This window comes from Sabethes cyaneus, chromosome 2, assembly GCF_943734655.1.
Source record: "Sabethes cyaneus chromosome 2, idSabCyanKW18_F2, whole genome shotgun sequence".
NCBI lineage: Eukaryota > Metazoa > Arthropoda > Insecta > Diptera > Culicidae > Sabethes > Sabethes cyaneus.
In genome coordinates, this window is record NC_071354.1 from 205,521,944 (window position 1) to 205,534,961 (window position 13,018).

Consider the following 13,018-nt stretch of genomic DNA (forward strand, 5'->3'; position numbering starts at 1 on the left):
ATTGCACGTAGATTACGACAACGTCTTGTGCAGGAGTCTATGCTGGAAGAAGGTACTTCGTACGGCAGGTGGCAAAGTCGATAAGTGTTTAACCCGTTTCGTTGATCAGCGGGTGTACGCTGAAACCTCCAATCTTCGGTTTGTATTCCTCCTTCTGGCCGACCTAAGCATTGAAATCCCGGATGACGATTTTGATGTTATGTTTTGGGCAGCAGTCGTATTCACGCTCCAACTGCGCAAAGAATTCTTCCTTGTTGTCATCGGTACTTCTGATGTGAGGACTGTACACGTTTTTCAAGCTTATGCTAAAGAACCGGTCCCTAATTTTCAACCTGCAGATTCGAAGATTGATTGGCCATCACCCAAGCATCCGTTTCCGCATTTCGCCCATCACTATAAAAGCTGTAAGCAGCGCAGAGAAAAAAATACTTGGAAAAATAAGTAGAGCATTGCCACTAGGGAGAACTTAGCCAAATACATACGAGCAAGGAACCAGTTGACCATGATTCTGAGAAGTAAAAAGCACCACAAGAAGGACAGAGAGTTATTCCAAGCTAATGACGCGCGCAAGTTTTACGAGTCGGGGTTATTTCCAATATTTAGGAATAGGAGAAGCTACCCTGCTAGCACAGTTGTTAGTTATCAGTTGTGGCAAACGATTTATGACTAAATTCAGTCATAAATAAGTTTTTGCAACCATAAGTGCGAAAAGTGTGCTGCTTGGGTAGCGGAGGAATGAATGGAAGAAATGGTTTGTCCCATCTATAAAAAGGGTGAAATAATGGGAAATAATGCACGAACACGGTTTTCCGGATAAACTGACGCGACTGATCAGAGCTACATTGGATCGCGTGATGTTTTTCGAGCACATCTAGGGGACAATCTCGAGTCTCTTCGAGACGCGGCGAGAGTTGAGACAAGATGACGGTTTATCCTGCATGGTGTTCAACATCGCTCTTGAAGGGGTGATCCGTCGAGCGGGCATTGAAACGAGAGTAACGATTTTCACCTAGGCTAGCCAATTCCTAGGCTTTGCAGATGGCTTTGATATCTTAGTCAGGAATTTTGCGATGACGGAGGCAATCTACGCCAGACTGAAAGCGAAGTCTAGGAGGATTGGGCTAAAAATTAAATGCGTCGAAGACCAAATACATTAGAGCAAGAGGCTCAAAGGAAAAAAACGCGTGCCTCCCACGGGCGGTAACCGTTGATAGCGACGAACTAGAAGTGGTAGATGAGTTCGTGTATTTAAGATCGCTGGTGACCGCGAATAACACCACTGGTAAGGAGATCCAGCGGCGCATTCAATCGGGAATTCGGGCCTGCTTTGCCCTTCGCACAATGGTTTGATTCAGAAACATACGCCGCCGTGACGCTGCTCACGGAGGACGTTCGCGAAGGTGTTGCGGACGATATTTGGCGGAGGACAAACTGAAAGCCACAATAGATCAAAATAATGGTGCTAACCTTCCGACAGCTTGAAACAACACGAGCCACCCCGGTTCTAATTAACAGTCCTTATAAAAAAAATGATGAAAAATTGTGATGGTGTTGTGAATTTAAAGCGAAAATTTGAGGAAATATCTGATTTGACTCAAATTGGCCGCAGGTTTTCGACATCCCGCTACCACCACAGCAGTATTGAGTAAACGCAAGCGCCAATGCGCATTAAGAATGCAAACAACATGTTTTAGCCAAAAAAATACTGTCTGCAAAACCCAACTGTCTATTTATTATCTCCTGAAATGATTTTTTGTCGGATATCCCACCCTTATAGCTGGTATTATGTTTGCACACTTGTCGTGGAGAACCATTTCAATTAGTCTATTAGGTGAAGACGATAATGAAGGAATCGACCAGTATTTTTTTGTTTTCATATTTTATCGTCATACATTGAATTAAGTTTGTAACTGTCTTACAACTACAAAATTCATTTAATAACTTGTACTTTTTTCTCTTCTATCCACAGATTCAATAAAAAAACGGACCGCGAATAGAATGTTGTAGAGCGAAAACTAGTCCTTTTTCGAACTGAATTATTATACTTGGCTGTGTAGATAAAATGGAACAATGAGAAAAAGACTTAAGTTTTCATTAACGAAACAACGATAAAAGAACCGATCACGAAACGTAACTACGCATAGAAAGCTCGTACCGCGGCATCAAACTTGATAGCAACACAACAACAACAACAATGGCAGCAGTAGTTTACGGCAACAGCCCACGGCACAGCAGTCGCCATCATCATTCGGGTTCCGGGCAGAGTCACCTGGTGACGCCCCATTCACCCTACCATCAGCAGCAGCATCATTCACTGCCATCCCATCATTCGTCTTCGGCGGCTGCGGCCGCCGCAGCCGCAGCTCTGTCGCAGCAGATCATCACGCCGCCAACGTCGTATCTATCCACCTCGACCACTACCATCTCGTCGTCGACGCATCAGCAAACTATCTACTATCAGCAGCAACAGCAGCAGGCCGCCATCCACTATCACAACATGCGCAACTCCAAACGGAAGTCCGCCGTCGAGCTGCTGGCCGAAAGTAAACCATTCTACGTTAAGTCGGAAGTGGTGCTAGATCGACAGCAGCAGCTCAGCATGCGCAGTGGCGGATCCGGTCCAGTTTCGGGATCATGTAAGTTCCAATTACTATATTGCTGACACACTGTCATCCCGGAACATGGAAACATAACATCCCGGTAAGAATCGTCTGTCAAGTATGATCTGACCCTTCTAAGCCTTTCGCTGACGACTTTTCGATGTCGCCCGAAAAATTCTTATTGTGATGTCTTAAAAATTGTGCAGAATTCAATGTTTACTAGAATTCCATGAATTTAAAATTAATTAAAATATAAACCCGATAAAAAAATAGTCTTTGTTTCCGCCCGGGATCGAACCGGGGGCCTTCCGCGTGTTAGGCGGATGTGATAACCACTACACCACGGAAACACACGTTTCGATGACTGCAAACATCTTAATTATAGCTTCACAGTAGACACAAACAATTTAATTATTTTGTTTACTTTTCTCCTACTTGCAAAAACTACCTAGTACCAGAACAGTTATACAAGAAATTAAAAAGCAATTTGCAGCTGCTCGAAAGCTGAAGCAGTGATCAAAGAAACAGGTTCTTGCTCGTGCAAATGTTGCTAATATTCATGCACATATTTTTCAGAACTATGCGTAAATATAAGGCAATTTCAATAAAAAAATCTACCGAAAAAGACATGAAAGTAAAAAAAATGCCACTTATAGGTTTGTTAGTTTTTTCGCAATATTTTGATAACGATGATTATATTTACTGGTACATATCTAGCACTCTCTTGATGTCATGATTTAATTAATTGCTGAAGAAATTAGGCATGTCAGCAGTTCCATTAACAGCATTCAGTATCAATATTTAACAATTTAATAATCAACAAAACTGGTTTTGTAGCGTTCATCATACACATTAGTATAATCTATAATGATTTAGCTTCACCCTTTCATCGGTTCACACTAGAAATGTGCTCGAAACCGGTTGGCTCGTAGCTGTAGCTGTATTCCCCCTAGCAAATGCAAGCTCAGTGCAAGAAAAGCTTCATGCACGTGGGGTCTGCTTTATCGATCGCAGGAGAAACATACGCACGTTGCTGGGCATAACAGAGCTTTGGCTTGAAACGTCAATGGTTTGTGTTTCCAATGTTGAGGCAATATATTTTTAGAATATTCATGCACAAACCGACAGAAAAAATTAATTAAATTTTGGGTCTAGAAAGATGAATGATTGGTTTACCATATGACATGACCTCTCGGCTGTCATTTTTGACGATATTTGAATGTAGCTCTGAAAAAGAAACTTAGAATAACATGGCACGCGGTGTGATTTATGGTATGAATGCTTATCCGATGAACATCATTCGACCCAAATCATCACATTTGAATCGCATGAAGTTATTTTTTAATATTAGTTTTGCGTGCATGAGACAATCACTTACTTTATTACAGTTTAGGGGGTTACATAATGTTATAATTTAGAATAAGATTTCCGTTTTTGCCTATCAGGATGGGATCAGTGTTTTTGTTTCTAAGTGAAAAAAATCATGGCCAGACAAAGAGTGGGCACCAAACTTTTGCAGACTCGATTTACAGTTAGTGAAAAAAGTATTCGTACGAGGTCGAATAAATATTTACTAATGTATTACAGTAGAATCAATATATATTGATTATACTTGTATTACTAAGGTATTATTCAGTACATTTGCATAGAATGGTAACCTTTATTTTTTAAACAATGCTTAACTAAAGTTTATTTACATGGTAATATAGGGGAAAAGCATTTCGTTGTTTGTTTGAATTACCCAAACATGCAGTCAAAAAAGTAGTCAGAAAGTTAACTATTATACTAACACCATTGATATATGTTAAAACCACTCAAAAAAAAACATTGATGTAATTTGAATGTCAAATCAATGTTTTAAATAGAAGGTTGAGCACGTGCCCCAGTGTGTACCACCCTGAGAAGTAGCACAGTCAACGATTACGATCGTCCTGAAAATATCAAGCCAACACTGTCAAACATATAGTAGTCATACCACCCCTTATTAAATTTTTTATGTGGTTTGATATCTTAATTTTCATATTCTGCCTTATGTTGAATGTTTTTTTATAATTGCCTTATGTTCAAAAAAAAACAGACAAAATGCCCACGTCAAAAGTCAATATGTTTTTGATAAGTTTCCGACGGAAGACCTCTCGATTGTTTATGTTTTGATGCTTTGACATGTTTTAACTTTGAAGCCAACCGCTCGAACTGGTAAATTTGTACACGTGATCGTGTTTGAAGAACTCCAAAATAACTACCCGCGTACAGGCTTGGCATACACTTTTCGTTTTGATTTTGCTCCTTTGATTACTGCTCCTCAGCCAAACAGAATTTGAAAAAGTGGTGTATGGGGCATTTATAGAGCTAGTAATTATCTATAAAATTGCTGAAGAAAGTGAAGCTTTATCTTTAGTATTTACGGCGCTGTACGGTAGCAACGCCGTTGGTAGCAAAAAGAGCGCTCTTTTTGCTACCAAGAGGATAGCAGCCTTATAGCGCCATAAATACAAAATGCACAGTAATGCTTCCTACAGCAATATTGTAGATTATAACAAATTCTACACACACCCAATACATCACTTTTTCAAATTTTGCTTGGCTGAGAAGCAGTAATCAAAAGAGCAAAATCGAAGCGAAAAGTGTATGCCAAGCCTGCTCGCGTATACCGTGGACCCCCGTTCGTTTGACCGTTTTTAATCTGAACACTTTTTAATTTGAACCCCGTTGGTTTGCACGACGTGCAAATTAAAACTGGTTCAAATGTCATTCTCAATATGACATCATTTGCTTATGCAGACAATGCACATAAACACGTTTGTTTGTACTGATCTAGCGTGTTTAATCTGTTTCACATTGCGTTTTCCCAACGATTAGTGTAGAAATCCAATCGGAGAATGAAATATTCGCTGCTTTCAACTACCAACTGAATCAAACCACCAAAACAATAACAAAGAACAGGGCAGCCAGTTCACACAAGTTCCAGTATATTTAGGGTTACCAGTTGTTCAAATTAAAAACCAACCCCGTTAGTTTGCATGAGGAATCGTTCAAACGAACGGGGGTCCACTGTAGTTTAAGTGCCCTCCTAACAAGAAAAAACTGTCCGCGAGATTCCGGTGTCCTCCTAACAAAAAAAAAACTGTCCACGAAATTCCGATATCCTACAGCTCTTAGTTTTCGATCAAACTACTCATCGCCGTTTCGAGTCACACGGGTCGCCGTCTCGAGCCAAATGGCTTAAGTTTGCCAAAAAGCATGTTGATAAGCCCCTAGAGTTCTGGAAAACGGGTTTCTGGACGGGTGAATCCAAATTCAAGCTTTTTAACCGAAAGCGGAAGTTTCCTGTGTTACGTATTATATCAAACTAGGAACTTCAAGAGTGCCACATCCGAGAAACGGTGAAACATGGAAGATGAAACGTGATGGTCTGGGGGTGTTTTTCATGGAGTGGAATGGTAAATCTTGGGAATATCAACGGGATAAATACTGCAGATTTCTACAAAGGTACAAGGAGGACATATTAATTATTGAAATGCTTTTGCTTACATAGTTGACCTTACGTCTTATGATAAGGCCTGCGTGACATAATGCCTTCATCTAAATCGGTCCATAGCTGCTGGACTCCAGTTCCGCGGGCACACAGTGCTAACCAGGTCTCGCTGCACCTGGTCTTGCCACAGAGAACAGACATCCATTCAGGAACAAATTTTTCGAGAATTCTTGGATAAAATTTCAAATTAAAATCACCTAATATGCTAGCGACACCACCACTATAGTTTCCCAACTAAATGATTCTTTTGATTTGCACACTGACAACTTTTGGCTCCTCTGGCGCTAGTATATATGGACTATATGCGTTATGCTAGCGCCAGAATCTAGCAGTTGTGAGTTTAGTGTACAATTTTATGCGCCTTTAGCGGCACCATCACTATAGTTTCCCAACTAATTTGACATAAGTTTTATCCAAGTGGGGACCTTTCGCTTGGATGTTTGTTCTCTGTGGTCTTGCTACCTCGCTCGCTGTGCCCTTGTTCGTCTTTTTGCTACCGGATTCGATGCAAAAACCAGGTCGCAGGTCGTCCTCTAGCAGTATCTACGTTTCATGCCCGTAACAATTTGTACGGATGCTCATATGGTTCGACCGCAAATGTTTGTCAAGTCCGTAGTAGGCTGGACTTCCGCTGATAATACGCCTTTTAATTTTACGGCTGGTAAAGTTGGCCTCTGTTGCCAGTGAGCCAAGATATACGAACTCGTCGACTATCTCAAAGTCATCTCCGTCGATTACCATGATACTGCCTAAGCGGGCCCTGTCACGCGATCCCGCCCGCCAGCATATACTTCGTTTTAGACGTATTCATCTTCAACCCAATCTTCTCTGCTTCACGTTTTAGTCTGGTGTACTCATCTTTCACGCCTCAAAATGTTCAGCATCCACGTCGTCAGCAAAGCAGATAAATTGACTGACTTTATTGAGAATCGTGCCCAGCATTTCGTTCGCCGCTTGTTTTATAAGCTCTTGTTGGTTTACACTATCATATGCGACTTTGAAATAAATGAACAGGTGATGCGTGTGGACTCGGAATTCGCGGTACTCCTGGAGGATCTGTCGTAGGGTGAAGATTTGGTCCGCTGTAGACCGACTCTCCATGCAGCCAGCCTGATAACTTCCCACGAATCTTTTGGCTATTGGCGATAGCCGATGAAAGATGACTTGGTAAAGCACTTAGAAAAATTGGAAAAGCATTCAGCATAGTGATCGCTCGGTAATGTTCACAATCCAGCTTATCGCTTTTCTTGTAGATAGGGCAAATAATCCCGTCTTTCCAGTCCGGTAACCGTTCCGTATCCCAAATCTTGAACTGAAATGCTTTTATTTTGCTAAAATGTATCTTTTCCGAACCAAAATGAAGAAGACACTTTTTTCAATGCAAATTGAATTTTTTTCTTTATGTTAATCTTTTTTTAGTATTTCATAAGTAAAACTTTGTGAAAATTTCAAAAGAGACAACATTTTACTTCAATTTGAACCAAACAAATAAAAGCATTTCAAAAAATGACGAGAAGGCCACTTTATTTTTCCTATCATCCTTTCGTATACGATATGAGCGAAAATAAGTAACGAATCGCCAGTATTTAACTGGTACGATAACCCAGAATAAATACTCACACAACCAGTCATTTCAGACATTCTGATTTTGACATTATACATTTAAGCGTTCAAGCTAATTTTAGTCAGCCGGAAGGCATTTTAATTACCAATGTGCTTTCTTAAGCAGTCTTGAATTTGTTGACATTTTATATTTTTTAATAAATAACGAATCAAGCTATAATTATTTTATTTGTCGAAAACTTCAATTAAAAAATCACGTATAAGCCAAAAAAAAAAGTCTAGTTGCATCGGCCGGGAATCGAACCCGGGCCGCCCGCGTGGCAGGCGAGCATTCTACCACTGAACCACCGATGCGTATTGTCGGTAACGTCTCGCAAGTAAATCGAGTTGACAGCCTAATCAAAAGTTTCAAAACCATAATCATAAGTTTCCGATATTGAAAAACGCATCGAATTTGATTCCGTAATTATGCACACTGCAATTCGATACCATTATCAAAGTTACCTCAGTTGCATTTAACCCCAGCATTCTTATATGTAGGCAAAATTAAACAGCTGACGAATTAATTAGTGAAGCAAAAATGATTAAATTTGCGGCGTTTTCGTCGCTCCAGCAGTTAATGCCAGCTCAAATGCACGAAGCCGGAACAAAGGGTTAATTTTTTCGCAAGGTTTGGCACACGACTGCAACATGCCAAGTTCTTGTTAGGTGACACGTAAAAGGGCACATATGGTTGATGCAATAAAATGATATGCATCGATGCTATAAGATATGCCGCTTACAACAGCGGAAATGTCGATTTCCTTTGGGTGTCGTACGTTGTTTTGCAAATAATTAAAGATTTTTCGCTTCGTTTTGCTTTCAGACATGCTGTCACCCTCGCGCACTCTTCCGCAATCCAGTTCTCAGCTGCAGCCGATTTCGCACCACTCGCAAAGTCAGCAACAGCAACAGCAGCGACCAGCCAGTCGACGCAGTGCCTCTTCCGGATCTGATCTGCTGCAGACCAAATTACGCAAGCTACTTAACACCGCCGACAGTAAAGAGACAATAATTCCTTCAGAGATGAACCTCAATTCTAAATACGGTCAACAACCATTGGAAACAAGCTACATCAGTGGTGCTGGTCTCTCCGGGAATGACTGCATCAACAGCATCGGCTACATTCAACCGCCGAAGAACTATCAACAGCAGTTGACCGTACACCCGGAACAACCGAGTGACATGTCGGTTTTCTTCCCTAGTGCATTTTTATCGCCTCAATCTCTGCCGCCGCATCCCGTTGGCGACGAGGATCTCTATCTGTACGGTGTTCACGATAGTCTGGTACTGACCGATGATTACCGTGCAATAAGCCCACCAGCAGAATATGCCGAAAATGCAGCTTCACCGGAGAAACACAATAATAGCCATAAGTAAGTTTTTCTACAATACCGAACTTTACCCACAAAATAATCACAAATCTTCCTTTTTCGCAGTCGCTACAATTACCAACGCTCATACTCACACTCCCAGGCGGTTGTCCATCAAGATGAATCGGATTACTCCCCGACACAGTCATATAACATTAACAGCCACAAGTCGCTGCCGGATCTACACTCCCAGATTAGCCGCCATTCACCGCATTCCGAAGCGCTAAGCTGCTGTAGTCGTGGAAATCGATCGAATCGATCAGGAAGCTCCTTTAATCGCGACTCCGGCGGTTCCTCGGGACATTACACGCACCATAGCGAACCATGTTGTAAACAGCAACAGCAACAACAACTACAGCAGCAACAACCGAAGGACGCTATTATAATGGGCGGCGCCGACTACCGGCGAGATAGCGGATCGTCTACACAACACAGTGGAAATTCATACTACGCATACGGAATTCCGCCGCTACGCTACGATTGCATTGAGTGTCGCGCTAAAATTCGCGAAGAGGCAGATTGTCTTCTGAACTTTACGACGCCAGAAGTTCCAGAAGCCTTCCAAGATGATTACAGCGAAAAACAAAAACAAAAGTATTACGAAGAAGCACGTGATCGAAGCGCAGCCGCTGCTCGTAAGTACTACAAGACCCACGGACCAATGTCACCGTTATCACCCGTATCACCATTGTCACCACAAGAACAACAGCTAGACCTAAGTCCCCCGTTGGGTACATTCAAACGTCAGAAGTGTCTCCGATTTAAGAACCGAGGTCGCCAATCGGCTATTAGTAATCCCAATTCGCGTTGCGGTGATGGTCGTGGCAGTACCGGCGGTGATGACGATCGGCGGCCTATTTTGCGTTCCAAAAGTGATATCAGCGATCGTTACTGGAACCGTCTTTCAGAGCGAAGTGATCGCGAACGTGAACGGGAACGTGAGCGCGAACAGCAAAAACTGCTGGAAAAGCAACGATCACGTTCGGATAGTCTGACTCAGCTGGAGCATTTCTTCGACCGGCTTGGATTGAATGACGAAACCTACGAAAGGTACATTGCGCCTTCCAAGGGAACCAAATCTCCAAACAATTATCGTAGCAACTCTGGCAGTGATATCCACCGACTGTCAGCTGAAGACACCGGAGACTCGGACGAATCGAGCGCCGTATTCTTCTCGGATGTTAGCACCATCGATTCTACACGACTGCCGGACAGTACTGAAATAAGCAACGAACAGCAACAGGCTACCCCAGGTCAGTTGACAGGGCCGCTAAACACTTTGACCAATCCAGCTTTGTATCGGCCGAGCGAACCACCATCAATTATCGAGCGCAATGCGCGAATCATCAAGTGGTTGTGCAACTGCAAAAAGATGCAACTAGCCTAAGGCTGGCTGAACGGAGCGACCCCGATAGAGGTCGCTTTGTTTTCCTCAAGACTAGGTCGTTGTAGGACGTTCAATCGTAGGAAATAGAGAGAACGAAAGGCACCGTACCGCCGAGTGCCGAGCTGAGAAATGCAACGATGTAGACTAAACATTAAATAGAGGTTAAAAAACGTCAAATTGACGGAAGGATTAATCGTAGCCCATCCTAGACCAAGAGAATTGACTATTAGAGGAAGTTACAAGTGATTATGTAGGAAACAAAATCAAAAACCTTTGACAAAGAAATACAATGTGTAGTTTGACGCCTGAAGTTCCACATCGTTTCAGAACGAAAATTGTCAACCATACTGTAACATTCTAGTGATCAACAAAGTAAAACGCAGGCACAGATGCAAAACCAAAGAAAGAAGCAACGTCTCATTGTTTTAACTGGTTTTAAAACAATAGAACGCAATCTAATACAGGAATTACCGAAGGAGCGAATCACAAATCAAAACAGAATAATAATAATCAACAAACAAAAATGTATATCACAAAACAGTCGACTCAACCGAACTATTCTAGCAGTGTAGAAAGTTTAAAGCTATGCCGAAAACAGCATATTACATCAAAAATTCTAACTTCCACCGTAGTGATCCCCCGAAATACGAATAGAAGCTGTAGCTTTGAAAAAATGTAGGTTTGCAAAAACAGAATCGATCGTCATTCATCAAATTTCAATTTTTTTTCTCTTGCGCCAGTAAATGAAAATGACAGAAGTTCCCACGAGGAAACTGATTGAATATATCGTTCACAGAAACTAGATTGCAAATTCATCTAATTGAATAATTAGTTCCGTGGCGTTTTTTGACAATATAATATATGAATTTTTTTAAAGTTTTTATTGCTTTTAGTACAAGCCAATAGAATATCGTAAACAATAAACGTCACCCTAATATGCTGCTTTGTACTGATTTTATGCTGAGAGATTCTAACACTATTAACCAAAAAGTCTTGTCAATTTGATCATAGCTCATCTTAAATATCTACATGATTTAGAAAAAAAACACAAGTCATCTTTTGTTTGACCATTAAGCGGCTTTTACTGCCGACTTTAACTCGTGGCGATCAACAGCATAACAGCTGACAACCGGACGCACACATCTAGCAGTACTCGTAGTACATCCGAAATATGTGACTTTAAACTATATTCGTAACATGTAGTTTCCGCAGATTGAACACGGAAGGTATCGGCCCTATGCCTCGTTTCGAAGGATTATTTGTCTTATGAGCTAACAAAATATGAAATGAATTGATGATATAATAAAACACTATTGACAACACCTGAGTGGCTAGGTTAACTAGACTTTTAATATTACAGAATATTGTATCGATAAAGAGTATCTATATATGAATCAATTAAAAATACTATTTTCTAGTCTAATATATGATTAATGAATGAAATACATACTTAATTGATACAAGTATATTATACTACTACATGCGAATGAATCGAATTATTCATACTTACTCTAGCGAATAGAAAGAAAAATCTAAAAAGCGTTGTTCGAATCGATAGTAAATAACACTAATGAGAATTTCTAAAAAAATAATCACAACTTACGACAGAATACAAATATCGCCATTCATCAGCATATGAACACTTACAGTTATAAACACACTCCACACACTTTTTCGTTGCAGAACCTTGCAAAATTTATTCTACGCAAACCAACCGAGTAAAATAAATAAAAAAATAATATTCCAACTAGCTACGTGAGAAAACGCATCAAACAGACACTATTATACAATGTAGCAGCAGCAAACTATAGCGATTCAATAGAAACTGTAATTTAAACCCCAAAAACTACTAAAAACTGTTCAACGTAGAGAACACGTACACATATGAACATTAAACACAAATCAGTTCCAATATAAATTAAATAAAAAACAAATCAAAACGTCGAATCAAACAAAGTCTAACATAATTCAAAATTCAACCGCAATAGAGCGCAACAGACATACGTCAAAATGTAGCAAATAACAGAATTGTTACAAATAATCAAAACAATCTTACCACAGTTATAGCCGTATCGAAACATTTACGCAACGTATTTACATAAAAAAAGTCAAGACATTCAATCTACACCGAAATGAACGACAGGAAGAAAAAAAGTAATAAACATTGCAGACGGCGCCCCGGACCGAACGGAACTACATAGGCTACCATTGACAAACCGCAAAAAGCCCCATAACATAAATTTAAAAGCAGTAGAGTGCAGTAGCTACTTTCCAGCAGTATGAAAATTGTAAGAAATAGGCAAAATAAATAAAAGTGAACAAATATAACCCTGCCAATTCTATGGATCTTGCATCCGAACGCTCTCTTCCGGTATGAAAGCACGAGAATAATGTACGTGCAATATTTTCCAAATGTGTTGCGCTTTTCCAACGTCCTGATTGGTACTAGATTTTATATAGTAAATATAGCTTCACTTACCTTACATTTCTGATTCCAAATATGTATGCTCTGGAATTCTCG

The 13,018-nt window shown here is 40.6% G+C and overlaps 1 protein-coding gene and 2 non-coding genes across 3 annotated transcripts in view; 1 reads left to right on the forward strand and 2 right to left on the reverse strand.

The window, feature by feature from the left end:
- The window catches only part of LOC128734144 (uncharacterized), a 99,680-nt gene extending 86,868 nt beyond the window's left edge, over positions 1–12,812 (forward strand). The window contains exons 3-5 of the mRNA XM_053828183.1: positions 1,970–2,636; positions 8,564–9,113; positions 9,177–12,812. Of these exons, the coding sequence (XP_053684158.1) occupies positions 2,195–2,636; positions 8,564–9,113; positions 9,177–10,497 (2,313 nt within the window). The 5' untranslated portion in view covers positions 1,970–2,194 and the 3' untranslated portion in view covers positions 10,498–12,812. The remainder of the gene's footprint in view (positions 1–1,969; positions 2,637–8,563; positions 9,114–9,176) is intronic.
- Trnav-aac (transfer RNA valine (anticodon AAC)) lies at positions 2,878–2,950 on the reverse strand. Its single transcript has one exon. It is a non-coding gene; the product is annotated as a tRNA-Val (tRNA).
- Trnag-gcc (transfer RNA glycine (anticodon GCC)) lies at positions 7,982–8,052 on the reverse strand. The gene has a single exon. It is a non-coding gene; the product is annotated as a tRNA-Gly (tRNA).
- Positions 12,813–13,018: the final 206 nt, after the last annotated feature.